This window comes from Phocoena phocoena, chromosome 5 (genome assembly GCF_963924675.1).
Source record: "Phocoena phocoena chromosome 5, mPhoPho1.1, whole genome shotgun sequence".
Classification (NCBI taxonomy): Eukaryota; Metazoa; Chordata; class Mammalia; order Artiodactyla; family Phocoenidae; genus Phocoena; species Phocoena phocoena.
The window spans coordinates 107,790,540-107,810,886 of record NC_089223.1 but is presented as its reverse complement, the minus strand read 5'-3'; the positions used below and the strand labels follow the sequence as shown (position 1 = coordinate 107,810,886).

The 20,347-nt window shown below is 41.7% G+C and overlaps 1 protein-coding gene across 1 annotated transcript; it reads right to left on the bottom strand.

Annotated features, from left to right (window-relative positions):
• Positions 1-2,142: 2,142 nt before the first annotated feature.
• Positions 2,143-20,122, bottom strand: CYP2U1 (cytochrome P450 family 2 subfamily U member 1). The gene is made up of 5 exons (XM_065878218.1): positions 19,633-20,122; positions 6,965-7,600; positions 4,412-4,573; positions 3,065-3,232; positions 2,143-2,318 (listed from the first exon to the last, which is right to left on the bottom strand). The coding sequence occupies exons 1-5, from the start codon at positions 20,120-20,122 to the stop codon at positions 2,143-2,145; spliced, it is 1,632 nt and encodes a 543-aa protein (XP_065734290.1).
• Between the last annotated feature and the right edge of the window lie 225 nt (positions 20,123-20,347).

Sequence of the window (20,347 nt, the reverse complement as noted above, 5' to 3'; positions counted from 1 at the left end):
AGAGTCATGTACCAAAATGTTCATTGCAGCTCTATTTACAATAGCCCGGAGATGGAAACAACCTAAGCGCCCATCATCGGATGAATGGATAAAGAAGATGTGGCACATATACACAATGGAATATTACTCAGCCTTAAAAAGAAATGAAATTGAGCTATTTGTAATGAGATGGATAGACCTAGAGTCTGTCATACAGAGTGAAGTAAGTCAGAAAGAAAAAGACAAATACCGTATGCTAACACATATATATGGAATTTAAGGGGAAAAAATGTCATGAAGAACCTAGGGTAAGACAGGAATAAAAACGCAGACCTACTGGAGAACGGACTTGAGGATATGGGGAGGGGGAAGGGTGAGTTTTGACAGGGCGAGAGAGAGTCATGGACATATACACACTAACAAACGTAGTAAGGTAGATAGCTGGGGGGAAGCAGCCGCAAGGCACAGGGATATTAGCTCGGTGCTTTGTGACAGCCTGGAAGGGTGGGATGGGGAGAGTAGGAGGGAGGGAGACGCAAGAGGGAAGACATATGGGAACATATGTATATGTATAGCTGATTCACTTTGTTATAAAGCAGAAACTAACACACCATTGTAAAGCAATTATACCCCAATAAAGATGTTTAAAAAAAAAAAAAAAAAAAAAAATTCCAGAGCTCACTATTCAGGGCTCAAGTCAAAAGCCAGAGCTACATCCTTGTGAGTAAACACAGCAGAAAGGAATTCTGCCATGAAGCCACTTCTTCAGTTAGTCTCACTGTTCATGTAGTTGAAATAGAAGGCAGACGTATACATTCAGACAATAACCTTTCCTCAACATACTAAACAAGGGTCCACTTCATCGCATGTCTACAAAAAGTAAAAACTAAAATCATAAACGAAAAGATAATAACAAAACAAGTCCTCCAAAACCGACATAAGATCTGTGTCAAGAAAAGATCTAGGGCTTCCCTGGTGGCGGCACAGTGGTTAAGAATCCGCCTGCCAATGCAGGGGACATGGGTTCGAGCCCTGGTCTGGGAAGATCCCACGTGCCGCGGAGCAACTAAACCCGTGCGCCACAACTACTGAGCCTGAACTCTAGAGCCCATAAGCCACAACTACTGAGCCCATGTGCCACAACTACTGAAGCCTGTGCACCTAAAGCTCATGCTCCGCAACAAGAGAAGCCACTGTAGCGAGAAGCCTGTGCACCTCAACAAAGAGTAGCCCCTGGTCGCCGCAACTAGAGAAAGCCCGCGTGCAGCAATGAGTACCCAACACAGCCAAAAATAAATGAATAAATTTTTTTAAAAAATTAAAAAAAAAAAAAGAATCTGCCTGCCAATGCAGGGGACACGGGTTCGAGCCCTGGTCCAGGAAGATCCCACATGTCGTGGAGCAACTAAGCCCGTGCGCCACAACTACTGAGCCCGCGTGTGCCCTAGAGCCTGTGCCCCGCAACAAGAGAAGTCACCGCAATGAGCCCACGCACGGCAATGAAGAGTAGCCCCTGCTCACCGCAACTAGAGAAAGCCCACACAGTGATGAAGACACAACACAGCCAAAAAGAAATTAAGTAAAAAAATAAATAAATAAGAAAAGCTCTAATTCATTGTCCCCTAAACCCACGTCCTTCTCTGATGAAGTATTCAAGTCTGAACACCACTTTCATGTTGTCATGGGTCTTAAACAGGTAGGTCTTCCTCCTCCTCCTGAATTTGTTCTCCAGAGCTTAACAGTGCTTTGGTGATGTCAGAAAAGATGGAGCGTTTGACCATCATTCATGCCAAGACAGAGAGAGAAGTCAAATTTTGTTACCGTCATTTTCCATGTGGAATGACTGAGGCACTGAGGGATGAGAAGAAATGCTCATTGGTGGAGGCTGCTGGGAATAAAATCCGGATCCCCTGCTTCCGAATCCAGTACTTTCGTCGCCATCCCCCAAGTCACGTGCATTACTAAAATGGCTGAAGTTTCCTTCTGAGAAACCCTCCGAGATGAAAGGTCCCACGTGCTCTACCCTCTTTCCAATCTCTCTCTAATCCAAGCCTAACCTAGACCTGCAGAGTTGCTGGATCCGCTGTCAATTACAGAAGGAAGAATCTGTTTAGAAGGACATGTATTTACATTCTCTGCACCATCTCTTCCTGGAGATGTTCTTTATCTCTTTGAAATGATTATATTAAACGGATGTGGGGCTAAAGTTAGACCATATTTCCCAGTCAGGATCGGCTTCGAGTCCTTAGGCAAAGCAAATGTGAAACTCTGCATTAGGCTCACGAACATCAGGAATAATTCCATCTTTGCCAGCTGCTCTCCCATACATACCCGCTTCCCTAAAAATGAGACCAGGAAAAAAGGTAAGGATTATAATACCAGCCCTTTTCCTACCTCAAAAGGGATAAATTTATGAAATTTCTAAATTGAGTGTTTTAAAGGCAGACATAGAGAGTTTTGAAATAAAATTGCCACATATACCCCGTGGCTTCCCAGAGTCTATGCTGATCAGAATTTTTGCATACCAAGTTCACATTTTAACTCCTACTCATAAAAATCTATCCACATCCTAGATAGGAACTAGAGACGGAGCCAATGAGGTGGGCTACCTTGTCTCCTCCACACTTATCTCTTTCCTTGCTCTTACCTGGAAGATTAAGGAGAAAAGATATCAAATAAGAATCTCTGAAGCATTCCTTTTCTACAGAAAGAAGCCTACATGCCCTAATCTAGGAACCTAAAAGAGGGCCTGGTGAGATTAGAGAGCCCACCCTCTCACCCACCATTCAGGCAGGTCAAAAGCTGCTCTTAACTCTAACAGTTCCCTGGGACTCAAACAATCACCTGGACAACTCAAAAAGGAAGATTTCTAGTCATATTTAAAGATTTAAAACCAACTGCTTTCACTTTGTTTTTAAAATCTGAAATAAACATAGGGGAGATGCATTATCTAAATTATTTCTCTCTTATATTAGCTTGCCAAGAAAGAAACATTTTTAAAAGAGTATCATGAAATAATAGAAGATTCTTTTGGTTCTATTTCTTTTTAAAATTATGCCATTAAGAAAATAAAAGTTTAACTGACCTATCCCAAAAGGAATAAATGTTTCCTTTTTAATAAGTTGTCCTTGATCATCCAGAAATCGATTAGGGTAGAAATCATTTGGTTTCTCCCAAATGGCTGGGTCTCTGTGTATTGACCACAAGTTGGGTAATATTATCGTGCCTTTAGGAATGGTATACCCTTGGAGCACTAAAACAAAACAAAACAAAACGAAACCACAGTATTATTCAACACGCTTTTACTAATAACTCTTGGTAAACAACACTCTCTAAAAATACAAACAAACAAACAGACAAAAACTAGTTACATATCTAGCTTCTTAATCTGCTGAGAGTAAACTTTGAGGTACTTGAGGGCAGAGGCAAAACCTTATCAACTGGTATCCTCTCCATACCCTCCCAGGACCCAGCCTGAGACAGGGCACAGGAGTTGCTCTGATGGGTGTTGAGTTAATCAATTAAATCAAATGATAAAAACATTACAATTAAAAGAAAACATTAAAATGGAAATCATAGGGCATTTCAGGTGAACTTTCCCAAAGAATTGCAAATCCCTAATACGTGTATACAATTTTATAGTTCCCAGGCTTTTATGTCACACAATACAATGAAGAAGGTAAACTAAGGTAAAGGGATGTACAGGGAAGTCAATGCTGGTTCATACCAGCTGACAAGTTCACATGCACTTTAAACAATGCCCCAAGGATACTGCACACACCTTGTATCTAATTTACACCAAAGAAACTGTTAAGTGATCCAATGTCATTTATAAGTGATTGCCTCCTACAACTGTCTTATAACTAGATTTAAGCCCATTTCATCACGGGCTATCTCCAGAGGACGAAAACTCCTTGTTATGAGGGATGCTTACAATGAGTCTGAGTGCCTAAATGGCCAGGACACTGTAGGTGAAAGGCTGAAACATGCCTTCAGAATCAGATGGGCTCTTCTAATTCTTTAATACTTGTGCTTCAGTTGCAGAACCGCAAAAAATGAAGTAGAATAATTCCCAGTTAAGCTCCTTAATTTCATAATTAGGCTAGCTCTTCGGGCCTCCAAGAACAGGAGGACAGAGAGGGGCCTTTGTTCATTCTGGAGTTTTTCTCTGCCAGTACAGCCATCTTAAACGGCAGCAAAATTTGACCAGTGTAAGTGTGCACGCTCTGAAGGCTAGAGAGCTATTTACCAAACAGGCGGGGCTGGAACGCCAGCCGTAGGGCAAATAAGGGACAGCTGAGGCGGAAGCATCCTCTGGTCATTTGATTATCCATGACAACAAACCCTTGCCACAACCTCACCTCAAGTCCTCTGGATGAAGGGGGACGGGCTTCCCTCGAGGGCGTTGCAAGGAGGAAGGCCCTGGACTTGCCTGTTTTCTCTGAGGTCATGTGAGGGATGGAGAGTGGCACCACCACACTCAGCCTCTGCACCTCCATGATGGTGGCTTCTGTGTAGGGCATCCGGGCCTTGTCAGTGAGGGAGGGGGCACGGTCACCACCAATGACCCTTTCAATTTCTTCATGAACCTTTTCTATACAGGAAAAAAAAAAAAGGAAAGCATAATCCAAAAGCTAAGCCAGGAGAGACTGCCCTCCCATACACTCTTCCCATCACCACATCCACACAGCTGACAAGTCGGCAGCACACGCCTGACTTGGCCTCAGTGAAGTGAAACACTGATCAGATATTCCAGTGGAGGCAGCTGGTCCCAGGAACCCTGTACCAGCCTGGGATTCTGAAGGACGACGGCAGGACAGAGTGGCAAAGGGGAAAGCACTCTGGATTCATGAGCACTCGGAATTATTCTCTCATATCAACATCTGATTGACTCTAAGCTTTTACCTGTGACAACGTATGGTAGCCCAACATGACCCCCAGTGACCCCCACTTCTTGGTGTTCCCAACTTCGTGCCATCCCCTCCCACTCTGTTCCAAGTTGGTCTATGTGACTAACAGAATAAAGGAGAAGCAATGGCATGACTGTTCTGAGCTTAGGTTATAAAAGACACTATGGCTTTTGTCTTGGCCACTTACTCTCTAGGGTCATTCATTCTGGGGGAAGGCAGCTGCCAGTAAAGCAGCCCTACGGAAAGTTCCAAGTGGCAAGACCTGCAGCCAGCCGCCACGTGGATGAGTCATCTTGCAAGTGGATCCTTCAGTCCCAATCAAGTCTATAGATGTTTGTAGCCCCAGGCCAACATCTTGATTACAACTTCGTGAGAAATCCTAAGCCAGACCATCCAGGCTAAGCTGCTCCTGGATACCTGATCCCCAGAAACTATGTGAAATAATAAATGGTTGGGTCTTTTTTTTTTTTTTTTTTGCTGTATGCGGGCCTCTCACTGTTGTGGCCTCTCCCGTTGCGGAGCACAGGCTCTGGACGCACAGGCTCAGCGGCCATGGCGCACGGGCCCAGCCATTCCACGGCATGTGGGATCTTCCCGGACCAGGGCACGAACCCGCGTCCCCTGCATCGGCAGGCGGACTCTCAACCACTGCGCCACCAGGGAAGCCCTGGTTGTTGTTTTAAGATGCTAAATTTTGGGATAATTTGTTACTCATCAATAGTTAATGAATATAGGTAGGCACAATCCCATCTATAGTAGGCAGGAAATGGTCCCTCAAAGATGTCCATGCCGTAATCCCCTGGAACATGTGAATATGCTACCTTATTTGGTAAAAAGGGACTTTGCAGATGTGATTAAATTAAGGACTTTGTGATGGGGAGATTATGCTGGATTTTCTGGGTGTGTCCAGCCTAATTACATGGGTTTTAAAATTGGAGAACTGGGACCTCCCTGGTGGCACAGTGGTTAAGAATCCGCCTGCCAATGCAGGGGACATGGGTTCGAGCCCTGGTCCGGGAAGATTCCATATGCTGCAGAGCAACTAAGCCTGTGCACCACAACTACTGAGCCTGCGCTCTAGAGCCTGCAAGACACAACTACTGAAGCCCACGCGCCTTAGAGCCTGTGCACAGCAACTGCCGAGCCCGCGCCTAAAGCCTGTGCTCCGCAAGAAGAGAAGCCACCGTAATGAGAAGCCCGCGCACCGCAACGAAGAGTAGCCCCAGCTCACCACACCTAGAGAAAGCCCGCGCACAGCAACGAAGACCCGATGCAGCCAAAAAAAAAAAAAAAATTGGAAACTTTTCCCAGTTTGGAGTCAGAGGGAGATATGACTGTGAAAGAATGGTCAGAGAGATGCAACATTGCTGGCTTCAAAGATGGAGCAAGGGGGCCACGAGCCAAGGAAGCTGCAAATGGCAAGGAGATGAATTCTCCTCCAGAGCCTCCAGAAAAGAACGCAGCCCTGCCAACATCTTGATTTTGGTTCACAGAGACGTGTGTCAGACTTCTAGTGTATAGAACTGTAACGTAACAAATTTGTGTTGTCACTAACTGTGTGGTTATTTGTTGTAGGAGCAACAGAAAATGAATACACTATTCTCTCCTGTATCCTTCCACTATGAACTTCCACTGAAATTCACTACCTATTGGTATTGATGTGGCGGAACTAGCTCCGTGACCTTGTGAAAATCACAGAACTTCTCTGGGCCTCTGGTCTCATCTTCAAAAAAGATGAATGGGTTCAGATGATCACTATGACTCTCTTCAACTCTAAAATAGTCTTCTCTAAAGTTCTTTCTTCATCATAGATTTCACACAGAATCAGACCTGTAGAGATTTAAAGCAGATTCAAGCAAGCTGTGATCTTAGTGCCACTGTCTAGAAACTTGGAGCTTCGTTGTTAACACCTTACCCATTCCCTATGAGATGCAAGTATTTCCATTTTGTTTTCCAGCCTGAAGACATTGCTTACTGACAGGAGCCACAGGATCACAAAGGTTGCTGATTTAAATGGAAATGGAAAAAAATATATCCTGGTTTTGCCACGAATAAAGGAAACATCTGTTTATTACCTTGTATGTCGGGGTTCAGTGACATATACAGGAGGCACCAAAGCAAAGAGTTAGTTGTGGTATCAGTGCCAGCAATGAAGAGATCGCCAATGATATAAAATAAGTAATCTTCATCAAAACTACTATCGCTATTATTTTTCCTCTCCTCCTCCACATGGAGAAGATACATGTCTATGAAGTCCTGAGGGTTCTCTACATCCAGAGACTCTCGATGGTCTTCGATGATTTTTTTAAGGAAAATAGTTAAATCCTTTTCAATCTGTCTTAATTCCTTAAATGGTCCAAAGGGAAGGTAATAAAGCCACGAGCATATGTTGACCAAGAGGAGCTGGGTGTTCAGACAGATTTCTAACGCTCGTGACATAAAATTAAGCATTTTCTTAAACTCACTATTGGTGTAATCAAACCGTTGGCCAAAGCACAAAGAGCAAATTATGTTAGAGACCGCGTTGTTGACAATGGGGAAAGGATTGAAGAGGACTTCTCCATTCTTTTGCATTTCCTCTTTCACATATTTGAACTCCTCAATAATCTTGGGCTCCAAGCTAAGCTTTCCCAAGCCAAAATGACGAAGAGTTGAATGAGAGAACTTCCTCTGTTGTCTCCAGACTGGACCATAATGTGCGAATACAATCCCTGCAAAAGGACACCAAGGAAAGAAGGTAAGAAAGAGCAATGCTTGATAATTAATACTCAACAGGACCAACCATGAAGGGTATTTGTATTTCTCAAGTCACTTGTGCAAAGTTCATATACGAACAGATAAAGATCACCAGCCAAGAATGACTAGCAAAATTTAGTTATCAAGATAGTGTATGTTTATAATAACAAAAGTCATATCCAATTTGATTAGGAAAATTTTCTATAAAGCTTATTATTATATATACTAACTCCTGGTGAAATGAAATGAGTTTCCATTTCTAGAGTTAGTGTAAATTTCAAAACCTTATTTTCATAAGAGTGAATACAGACTAAGAAAATATTTCAGGCTAGATAAATGTGAACAGAAGGATAAGCATGGTTAACAGATTGCACATGAGGGCAGGGACAATATCTGATTTTGCTCATCATTAAAATCCAAACTTCTGACATAGTGCTGTGTACAAAGGAGGAGATTGTTAAATATGAACTGAATAAATCAACAGCCCATTGGCCATCAAAGTTTGGATCAAATAACTGGCAGGTAATCTAAAATGTCTGTAGTTGCAAACAGCCCTAATTTTAAAACATCTGAACTCAAGGGCATTCACAACTACATCTTATTTGATTCTCACTTATGTTATACATCTTCCACCATCAAACCCAAAAGAATTGCTCCCAGATGTTGTATCAGATTGTTCTCAAATTTTCCTTGTTTCCTGTCACTACTTCATTCTCTTTTCCATGGTGTGCTTTATTGTTTCAGCCAGCTCTCCTCCTTCCATTTTTCATCCACTTCATTCCTGCTACCTTCAAGGACATGCTTCATTCATTTAACAAATATTTCTGAATGCCTACTATGTGCTAGACACTGGGATGCTGTGAATACAGCTGAGAATGAAATAAAGACCTCTCTCAGTGGTTATGTTTTCTCACAATCTTTGATACCTATATAAAATGACTCTCGATAGAAATATCCACGTGGTCTAATGTATTGGATGACTTGTCACTTCCATTTTCCTGCCTCGAATATTCCACACATCTGCTCAAATCTGATGTTGCTTTCTAGGCCCTTTGTTCAGGTGTTTTGTGACTTCCATTTGACATCATTTAGAAAATTTTTTGGACCCTCCTGTATTGAATTCATTTCCTGGATTCTATGTCTTTACCTTATTTCACTCCTGTATTTTGCTGAAGGCCATCCTCTAACAGGTTCCTGGGAAAGGACGCATCAGAGGCAAATTTCTAAACATTTTTCGAAAATGTATTTATTGTACATTTTCCCCTCCATCAGAATTTTGAAGACATTGCTAAGAGTGCATCGATGCGTCATAAAATATGTACACCTTCAATGGGACTAGACATTATCAAATTCTTCTCCAAAGTGGAGAGTACACCAGAAGTACATGAATGATCTCTTGTCAAATAGTTACCATCACTTTGCAGTCATCAACGTTTTATTTTTGCCAATCAGAGGGCTGAAATGCATCTCATCTGATTTTTATGTGCATTTCCCTGATTGTTACAGTGGGTTGGAGCAGCTTCTCATATGGTTACTGGCCAGGTTTCCTATTCTGTGATTTGTACTTAATAACTGTGCAATTTTCTTCTTCTTATATATTCTACGTGCATAGCAGACATTGTCTCCCATCATGTACATGAATTGCTTTTTCATGTTTTAATGCTATTACTTGATAAACATGTTTTAAAGGTAGTTCCATTTCTCAATCTTTTTCTTAGTGATTTGTGCTGCATGTCTTATTTTAGAAATCTTTTCCTACCACAGGTTTATAAATACATTCTCTACTCTCTTGTAAAATTTTGCTTTTTCACATTTAAGTCTCTATAACCTACCTGGAATTTGTATTTATGTTAGGTATTCCTACTTATTGTGAAGAAGGAATCCACTTTTCTCCCTATTTTGATAACCTATTGTTCAAGCACCATTTATGAAACAGCCTCTCCTTTTCTCTACTGATCTACAACATTTGCTGTACACAGGCAGTTCAGGTTATTGGTTTTCTAGTCTGCTATATTGTACACTGGTGTATTTATTTATGACTGTGCTTAAAGCACACTGTCTTAACTATTGTTACTCTATAATAAGATCTAAATAGACTTTATAGTAAGTCTTAATATTTACTAGGGAAGTCCCCACCGCCACCACCCTGTTCTTTTCCAAAATTGTTTTTTGATTACTCTTGGCTGTTTACTCATATTTATCAAACTTTAATCAGCTTGTCAAGTTCTATTTTTTAAAAAGCACCTTTGAGATTTTGATGGGAATTGCATTTAACTTACAGATTAATTTGAAAATTGTCTTCTTTATAATTGGACTTACCTGCAATCCAAGAATAAATCCAACTTTGGTTATGACATTTTTATGCTTTTTAAAAGACATTGTTGGATTTGGTCTCCTAATATGTTAAGTTTTTAAAAATTCATATTCATACATGAAAATGGACTATAAATTTCCTTTCTCATAATGTATTTGTCTGGATATACTCACCTCTTAAAATGAGCCATGGTGTATTCTTTCTCTCTGGAAGAATTTGTCTATAATTATAATGGCATGTTCTTCTTTTTTCCTTACCTTTATTCTTTTGTTCTTTTTCAGATATATAAAATTAGCTATCTAACTAATTTTCAGAACTTTATCCTAATAAAGGATAGTTAAGGCTGTACAATTGCCTTTGGGTAGCACTTTAGCTGCAGTCCACCAGTATTGTGTGCATGTCTTTTCAATGCATTTAAAGTATAAAAATTTGGGGACTTCCCTGGTGGTCCAGTGGTAAAGAATCCACCTTACAATGCAGGGGACGCTGGTTCGATTCCTGGTTAGGGAACTAAGATCCCACATGCCGCGGGGCAACTAAGCATGCAGCATGTGCGCCATGACTACTGAGCTCGCACGCCTCAGAAAGCCTGCGTGCTGCAAACTACAGAGCCCACGCGCTCCGGAACCCTCGTGCCACAACTACAGAGCCCATGTGCCCTGGAGCCTGTACACTACAACTAGAGAGAGAAAACCTGCACGCCAGGACTAGAGGGAAGCCCACACGCCGCAACGAAGAGCCCTCATACCGCAACTAAGAACCAACACGGCCAAAAATAAATAAAATAAATAAATAATAAAATAAATCTTTTTAAAAAAAAGTATAAACATTTTTTTCTATTATGATTCTCTTTTGCCACCTAGATCAATTTGGCTTATGATGATTTTTGTTTGTTTTTGTTTTTGTTTTTTTGCGGTACGCGGGCCTCTCACTGTTGTGGCCTCTCCCGTTGTGGAGCACAGGCTCCGGACGTGTAGGCTCAGCGGCCATGGCTCACGGGTCCAGCCGCTCCGCGGCATGTGGGATCTTCCCGGACCGGGGCATGAACCCGTGTCCCCTGCATCGGCAGGCAGACTCTCAACCACTGCGCCACCAGGGAAGTATGATGATTTTTGACATTGATGAGGCTAGCTTTTTAGTCTAGTATGTGATCAATTTTAATAAAATTTCCAAATAAAATTGAGAAGAATTTTTATATAAGCAATTGTTGGGTATAAGGCCCTCTTTCCAACAGAGAAAGCTACGTAACTGTCAGAATCAAATCTTCTTTATCCCTGCCAAAGTTTTATCGGCCTGATCTATCAACTATTCAAATACTTACGTTAAAATAATTTGCACTAATGGTGCATTTGTCAATTCCTTTTTTCAGTTCTGTAAGTTTTTGTTACTTGTAGATATATATCATGGCTATATAGATATTTATACATAATATATAAAATATTTTAAAATTAAGATATATAAATATACAAAATTAAAATGTATTAAAAATTGTATATATCTACATTGTTAGGTACATATGTATGCTAGACAACATTGTTAGGTACACTCAAATTTAGAAATAAATGCCCTCTATTAGTTTTTTCAATATTTACTTACAGTCCCCTACATGCCAGATACTAAGGGCATACAGATTTAAAAGACACAGTCTTTGTTCTCAAGATGCTTCCAGTTTTGTGAGGAGCTGGATAAACCAACAACTCGTAATACACTGTTGTATGTTAGACTGTATTGAAGTTGCATATTGTATTGAATGTTGTATGGTGGATTGCACTAAAGTTGCACAGTTGGAATGCATGGTATTGAATGCTGCATTGTTGGACTATATGGTATTGAATTATGTTGGACTGTACTGAAGTTGCACTGTTGGGATGTACAGTATCGAATGTTTTTATGTTGGACTATATTGAATGTTGCATTGTTGGAATTCATTGTATTAAATGTTGTATGTTGAAGGTGTATTGAAGTTGCAATGTAGACAAAGGAAAAAGCACCATGTCAGCTGAGGGAAAGCAGTACTTCTCAGAGAGGACATCTGAGCGATACTTCATTTGTAAATAAGGATGTGTATGAAGGCACATTTTAGAAAAATAAAGAACTTGGGGGAAGTTAAAGAGGGTACAGTATTTCAAGAGGGCTGAATTATCTTCAGGGAAAAATTCAGGTTTAGGTAAGGCAAGGAAATGGAGGGAGGCTTCTCAAAAGAGACTAGTATCTGGGCATTAGGTATTTGACAACAATCTGACAGGTATGAAGTGCAAGATAAGACTTGACCAAGGAGACAGTGCCTGAGAATGCCAGGGATGAGAGGCAGGGACAGAATTAATGGCCTCAGGGTTTCAAACGTTACAAAATATCCATGTCATGAAGCCAGAATGGCTTAAAGCAGGGGTCCCCAACCCCCGGGCCACGGACCGATATCGGTCCGTGGCCTGTTAGGAAGCGGGCCGCACAGCAGGAGGTGAGTGGTGGGTGAGTGAGCAAAGCTTCACCTGTATTTACAGCCGCTCCCCATCGCTCGCATTACCGCCTGAGCTCTGACTCCTGGTGAGTTGTATAATTATTTCATTATATATTAGAATGTAGTAATAATAGAAATAAAGGGCACAATAAATGTAATGTGCTTGAATCATCCTGAAACCATCCACCCCCCCATCTGTGGAAAAACTGTCTTCCACGAAACTGGTCCCTGGTGCCAAAAAGGTTGGGGACCGCTGGCCTAGAGTCTTAGAGTGTTTGGAAGAGGTTCAGGCATACCCTGTAGTTGCTGACATCTCCATTCTTAGCCCTGAATGTATACAATGGATGTATACAAAGACTTCATCTCAAGGAGGATAATAACACTGAAAATTAAACATGGCTCCAAAGCAAAAACCAGGACTATTGTTTGGGAATGACAAAAACATACCCTCAAGCTAGTCTGGCAAAAAGGCCAGTTAGGCTGTGGATGAAACCAAAAAGCAGGAAGAGCTGGGTGTTACCACCTTCGAGAAGACTAAATGCCACTGAACTCCTCTCTGCACCTATTTTTCACTTCTTTCTTCCTGACTGACTTCATTCTTTCCTACTGTGAACCAGCTTTTCCAAGAACTGGGAGCTATCTTGAGATGCCCATTCTCCCATTTTCACCACGGGAGATAAAAGCCCTCTAAAGCCCTCTATTCTCTAGTTCTAACCTGAAAAACGCTGGGGAAAGACTCAGATGTTTCAGTCAGGTATTCCATGGTGATACCAATTTGGAATACTTTACATTTATTATTTGGCTTGAGGTTTCCAAACTATGCCACAAGTATCAATTCTTACCCCAAAACTATGTGGGGATCGATCTGTAGCTATGAACTTTTGAGTTGTGTCCAGCCCACAGACTCACTACCATCACAAAGAGGTGAGATATTCTGCTCAAATCACCTTTGATCAGGGGTCTATCCCCTGACTAATCACTGTGGTCAGAGACGGGAATTCATGTAAAGATATGGCATCTCCCATTCCAGCCACAGTTAATGGATACAAAAGGGTGGTGGAGCCAGAGTTACTCAGAAGAAGGGAGTGCTCTTGTCAGAGGACTAGGTGCTAGACGGCTGAAACAAACATCTACCTCAAACCAAACAAAGGATAGGCTAAATTGACTATGATACATTCTCACAAAGGAATATTGTACAGTTTTTAAGAACTTTGTAGAAAATTCAATAATATGGAAAAATATTCATAATACTTTAAGTGATAAAAATAATTTTAAAGAGTGTGAAGAATATGTTTCCATTTCAAGGAAGCAAATATATTTTTTAAAATACCTGTACATATAGAAAAAAAAATACTAGAAGGCTGCCACAGATTGAATGTGTCCCTTCAGAATTCATATGTTAAATCCTAATGCCCAGTGTGATGGTATTGGAAAGTAATCTTTGGGATGTGATTAGGTCATGAGGATGGAGCCCTCATGAATGGGATTAGTGCCTTTATAAAAGAGGCCCCAGAGATCTCCCTTGCTCCCTTCACCTTGTGAGGTTACACACAGTTGTCTGTGAGTCAGGAAGCTGGCCCTCAACAGACACCAATCAGCTGGCACCTTGATCTTGAACTCTCAGACTCCAGAAATAAATTCGGTTGTTTATAAGCCACCTAGCCCATGGAACTCTGTTACAGCAGCAGCTCAAATAGACTAAAACAAAGGTGATACATGAAAATGTTAATAGTGGCTATCTCAAAATAACACTGATCACAGATGATTTTCAATTATTTTTTAAAAGAATTCTTTTACTCCTGTTCCATGTTTTATGTTTTACAATAAGCAACATATATTACTAAAATAAAAATAGTTAAAATACATTAAATTTGATGCAATTCTACATTAATCACACATACGTTTTCTTTCTCTTGAAGCAGAGAAAGTGTTATCCACTGATTATATTTGCCCTTTCCTTCCATAGGGTCATATAAGTGTCCCTCTTAGTGGGAATTCAGGCCTTCTTGAAATGAGCACGTAACTATCTAAAATATGTACTTTACTGCATTTACTACAAGATTCAGTTATCTCGTTTTCCTCATTTATTTTCAAATTGCTCAAATGAACTTTCACTTTCTTTCTTTATTTCCTAATTTCATTTTGTATCTTGTACCCCTTCAAGGTAGTCAGTCCTGACTGGTCTATCCTGTACTTCTAAAGTTCTTCAAAATTTCCTTTTGCCTCCCATTTTCATGTCTTGCAATTTCCTTTGACTCTTGCTCCAAGTCTCTCAAAATCTCTCAAAATTAGAAGTAATCTAATTTCTATCAACAGGGAAATAGATAAATTACAAAAGCTAGAGGTAGAAAGATACTTTATAAATATATGACATATGTAAGGTTTTAAAAAACATACCAAATGAAGTTATGCACTGTTTATGAATCTGAAGCAAATGTGAACAGTGATGAATGAGTTTCTATTACTCTCTGAACTTTATATTTGAAATATTTTATAATAAAAATGTGATGTGCATAAACCTTTGAGAAGAAACAGACCACACTTAAAGTACTCTTTTGGTAGCCTTGGCTCTGACTGTATGTTTTTTTATTGAAGTATAGTTAATTTACAATATTATATTAGTTTCAGGCATATAAGACAGTGTTTCAAAATTTTTAGATTATACTCCACTTAATGTTATTATAAAACATTGGCTATATTCCTTGTGATGTACAACATACCCTTGTAGCTTATTTATTTTATACTTAGTAGTTTGTACCTCTTAATCTGACTTTGTAACTTTATTTCCTGCTCAGGAACAGAATCAGATGGATGAATAAGTATGATGGGCATACCTAACGTAGAACATCTTTCTGGCCTATCCACCTTACTATAATTTTCATGCTTAAAAAGAACATCAACTTGTACAAGCATGATAATTTGAAAAACTCAAATATAATAAATAACCTCCCTACATTCTAGAACTTGATGGCAATGTGTTAAGTGAACTACTTCCAGCACATCACTGTTCATGAAATATTCCTTCTCTTCGAGTCTCATCAACTTTAGCAGCAAAACTCTTTTACAAATATCTTATAAAAATAAATATAAACATTTAATAACGTTATTGGCCTCTAATTCTTAATATCACTTTTCTTTCTCTTAGAGTCTACGCATCCTGCTTCTGGACAACTTCTGCATTTTACAATCTTGCCACTGGAAACAGCACTGAAGGTGGCTCGGGCACTCCTCAAATCTTGCTGAGCTGAGCCGCTCAGCCTTTCACTCCTGTGGCCTATCTTCTTCAGGATGACTATGCCATCCAATTCTTGATCTATGACGGCTACCCAGAACTCATCTGCTTCTTCATCCTTCGACGGGCATCTTGAAATAAACTCACATTCTCCCCTTTTATTTTTCACCCTTGAAACAATTCCATTAAAAGATTCCTTGACTATCTACATTTTCCTATTCAGATGGCCTGTTCTTTATTCCAAGTTAAATCGACAAGCATTTTCCTCGTGACATATGGTTCTTGCTTTACTTTCTCCTGTCAATCATTTTCACCAGCAACATAAATTTCTCACAGCACATTCGTCCAACACACATCCACCAGAATACAAGAGCAGCATCACCTAAAAAGTCCTGTCTCTTGGAGGAATTAATGCTTTAGTTGGGATGCTGAAGCACCAGATTACCCCAGGCTCCCAGGACTTTACAAAATAAGGAGGGATCCAATAATAAACTGTGATCCAACTAATACTTAGAAACTGCCTTATAGATTCTTAACCAAACTATACACCCACCAAGAAGGACCTCGAAGAAGAAAATCTAATTCCTACCTTTAAAAATCAGGAGGAAAAGACAGATGAGCAACAAAAGTGCCAATATAATGTGGTAAGTGCATCAACAGATGTTAGATGTATGTATGTATCAACAGATGTATGCATGCATTCATTCATTTCTTGATTACCTGCTCTGTGCCGATTAGAAGGCATACAGTGGTTAACAAGATGAGCCAGATCTTTGCCCTCACAGAGTTCACATTCCAATGGTAAGTGGGGTTGGTAATAGGCTAAATGCTTTCAAAGTTTTTAATGAATGAGGTTAGTGAAATATAAATGAGATAAAATAAGCTGTGATATTGGGCAGTGTCTAAAATAGTAGTGAAAGGTGACAATTGGCCTGAGAGATGATAAGGAATAAACCAAGTAAAAAGTTATCCCAGGGGACTTCCCCAGTGGTGCAGTGGATAGGACTCCGAGCTCCCAATGCAGGGGGCCCGGGTTCGATCCCTGGTCAGGGAACAAGATCCCACATGCGTGCCACAACTAAGGAGCCCGCCTGCCGCAACTAAGACCCAGTGCAACCAAATAAATATTTTAAAAAAAATTTTTTAAGTTATCCCAGGCCTAAGGACGACAAAACCCAGTAGCCTGAGGCAGTCACCAACCTTCCAGGAATCAGCTTAGTGTGTCCAGAGCAGACACTGTACTTGAAATGTACAATAAAGCGAGAGTGGAAAGAGATAAAGTGAGAAAGGCAGGCAGAGGCCAGATCCTTTGGGGCACAGTAGGTCTAGTATGGAGTCGGAAACAACTGGTTTCAGTGGGGGAAGCGACATGATTTGTTCTGATTCACATTTTTTTTTTTTTTTTTTTAAAGAAATCCCTTTGGCTGCTGTATGGATAAAAGATCAGAGCAGAAGCAAGCAGGCTAGTTAAGAGGCTTCTGGAGTAAGAAATGAAAAACGATGGTAGCTTGGATGAGATGGAAATGGAGAGAAGTGAATGGATACAGAACATGGATATATCTGCAGCAGGCTGACAAGACTTACTGACTGCTAGGGAATGCGATGAGGGTTTAAACGAAAACAGTGGTATCACAGAGAAAAGAGTAGCTCACCTGTACCTGGGAGGATAGAGAAATAGGTCACAGAACACATTCTCAGAGAGGTGACATTTAAGCAGGTATGAAAAAATACAACACAAGTGTTGGTGAGGATGTGGAGAAACTGAAACATTGGCTGTTGCTGGCAGGAATGTAAAATGGTGCAGCTGCTATGGAAAATGGTATGGCAGTTACTCAAAAATATTAAACATAAAGTATGATCAAGCAATTCCACTTCTGGATTTGCACCCATAAGAACTGAAAGCAAGGACTTCAACAGGTATTTGTAGACATACCATGTTCACAGCAGCAGTTTTCACAATAGTCTAAAGATGGAAGCATGCAAGTATCCATCAGGGGACGAATGGATAAACAAAATGTGGTACATACATTCAATGGAATAGTATTCAGTCTTAAAAAGGAAAGCAATTCTCACACATGCCACAATATGGGTGAACCTTAAAACATTATACTAAGTGAAATACGTCAGTCACAAAAGGATAAATATTGTATGATTCCACTTGTATAAAGTACCTAGGATAGTCAAATTCACAGAGACGGAAAACAGAATGGTGGTTGCCAGGGGTTAGAGCGTTTTTAAATGTTTAATGGGTTTTTAGTGTTTGTTTAATGGGTATAAACTTTCAGTTCTGCAAGATGAAAAGAGTTCTGGAGACAGTGGTGATGGTTTCACAACAATGTGAATGACTTAATGCCACTAAACTGTACACTTAAAAATGATTAAGATGGTAAATTTTATGTTATTTGTATTTCACCATTATTTTTTTAAAAGAGAGAGGGAAAGAAAAGCAGGTGGGAGTTCTCCAGGCAGCCATGAGAACGTAAGAGAATTCCAGGTAGAAGAAGCAGGTGTAAAGACATGGAGAGAGTAAGGTATGAACTGTGACATGTATGATTTATTTTTCAGTGGGACATTTAGAATATTAAGATCATCATTATTCTGGCTTCATCAGATTCTGAAAAGCCTGGATCTCTTTATACCACATGCCAGGAAAAGGAAGTAGTAGTTCATTTACTTAATAAATAGTTATTGACTCCTATATGTGCCAGGCAGGACAAGGAATAACTCTGTCTTCCTAGATGTCAGTCTAGTGGTGAAGACTCACATTCAGGCCAAGGTTACAGAATTATGAAGCCTCAATATTGATAAGTGCAGTGAAGGAGAAGTACTTGTGCAATGAAACTGGTTCTAACAAGGGAGACTAACTTACCTGGAACGGAAGTGAGGAAAAAAACTCCCTGAGGGAAAGACATTTAGAGTCTGTCATACAGAGTGAAGTAAGTCAGAAAGAGAAAGACAAATACCGTATGCTAACACATATATATGGAATTTAAGAAAAAAAAAAAGTCATGAAGAACCTAGGGGTAAGACGGGAATAAAGACACAGACCTACTAGAGAATGGACTTGAGGATATGGGGAGGGGGAAGGGTAAGCTGTGACAAAGTGTGAGAGTGGCATGGACATATATACGCTACCAAACGTAAAGTAGATAGCTAGTGGGAAGCAGCCGCATAGCACAGGGAGATCAGCTCGGTGCTTTGTGACCACCTAGAGGGGTGGGATAGGGAGGGTGGGAGGGAGGGAGACGCAAGAGGGAAGAGATAAGGGAACATGTGTATGTGTATAACTGATTCACTTTGTTATAAAGCAGAAACTAACACACCGTTGTAAAGCAATTATACTCCAATAAAGATGTAAAAAAAAAAAAAAAATTAACACCTGACCGAAGGGTAGGATTGACACAGACGGAAACACAGTCTGGGACCTGTGCCGGCCAATAAGACAAAGGGGAACACTGATAAACAAAAAGGGCAAAAGGGCAAATGTGATATTCTATTGCAGCGGATAACATGTTTACCAATGCTCAAAACTGCCCAACTTAGCCTTCCATAAGCAGGAATCACAGAAACTATAAACCTATTGTACATTAGGTTTGCCAATTAGTTTCTATCGTGTTTTCTGGACTTCCTATCTTATGGGGAAATAATCTTAAACTCTTGCACCCAAAACGCAAAAGGTGTAAATATCCCTCTCTCTTTCTAACACGGCCGAATTTTCTCGTCGGGAACAGCCTGAAGAGTGAGGCCTTATTCTGGGAAGGAGCGAATACTCCTGGAAAGATGGAACCTATCACAGCTGCAGGGGATCTCAAAGGCACCGGGAGTGGGAGGCAGCGCCGCCCTCCCCCTCCCGCGCTGGGTGCAGGTGTGAGGCAGGTTGGGTGCGCGCGGCCGCAGGGGGCACAGAACCCCCCAGCTCCGGCGCACCTGCAGCCCCATCCGCGCGCTCACACGGCCCGTGACCCCTGACCCCCAAGGCTCCCGCGGCCGCGGCCCAGCTCACCCTTCCCCTTGGTCAGGATGTAGTTGAGCGGCATCCGCGGGCGGTCGCTGAAGACCTCGGCCTGCTGCACCAGCGCCTCGCGCACGCTGTGGAAGTCGTTGAGGACCACCACCAGGTAGTGGCCGATGAAGAAGCTGTAGATGTTGCCGTACACACGGGCCATGTCTGCCAGGAGCAACTGCACGCCCAGGCCCGAGGTATTCAATTCTTCGGTCCTTGCCCGCCGGTACGGCCAGCTCTTCCGTCGGAGGAAAGGCGGCAGCAGCACGAAGCCGAAGTTGCCCACCACGGGCCAGGGAGTGGGCCCGGGGGGGATGCCCCGCTTCGGGCGCCGCCACAGCCAGCTCCAGCCCAGCAGCGCGGCGAGAACGAGAAGCAGCAGCGCGCCGCCCGTGGAGTCCAGCCGCAGCAGCCCCGGGGGCGCGTGCAGAAGGCGCAGAGGCCAGGGGTAGTCCTCAGCGGGAGCCTGGGGCAGCCCGGCGGAAGCCATGGCCTGTGCGCCGGAGTCCTCAGCCCCGGGCTCCTGCCGCTATCCTCACGAGAGCACACGCAGACACCGGTGCTCGGCCCCAAGGCCAACTCCCCTGGAAGCCCGGGGGCGGGGAGGAGAGCGGCGGAGGCCGCTCCGGATTGGCTGCGCCCACCGCTTCCTCCCCAGCCCCTCCAATCAGCGACGCCCGAGAAGAAACGGGGACGCGCTCGCAACCAGGCTGTG

Coding starts and splice junctions, on each gene's coding strand:
- CYP2U1 (XM_065878218.1), bottom strand. CDS start 20,122: ATGGCTTCCGCCGGGCTGCCCCAGGCTCCCGCTGAGGACTACCCCTGG. Junction 3,233..4,411: donor CATGACCTCAGAGAAAACAG/GCAAGTCCAGGG, acceptor GTTTTGTTTTAG/TGCTCCAAGGGTATACCATT. Junction 2,319..3,064: donor ATTTATTCCTTTTGGGATAG/GTCAGTTAAACT, acceptor TCTCATTTTTAG/GGAAGCGGGTATGTATGGGA.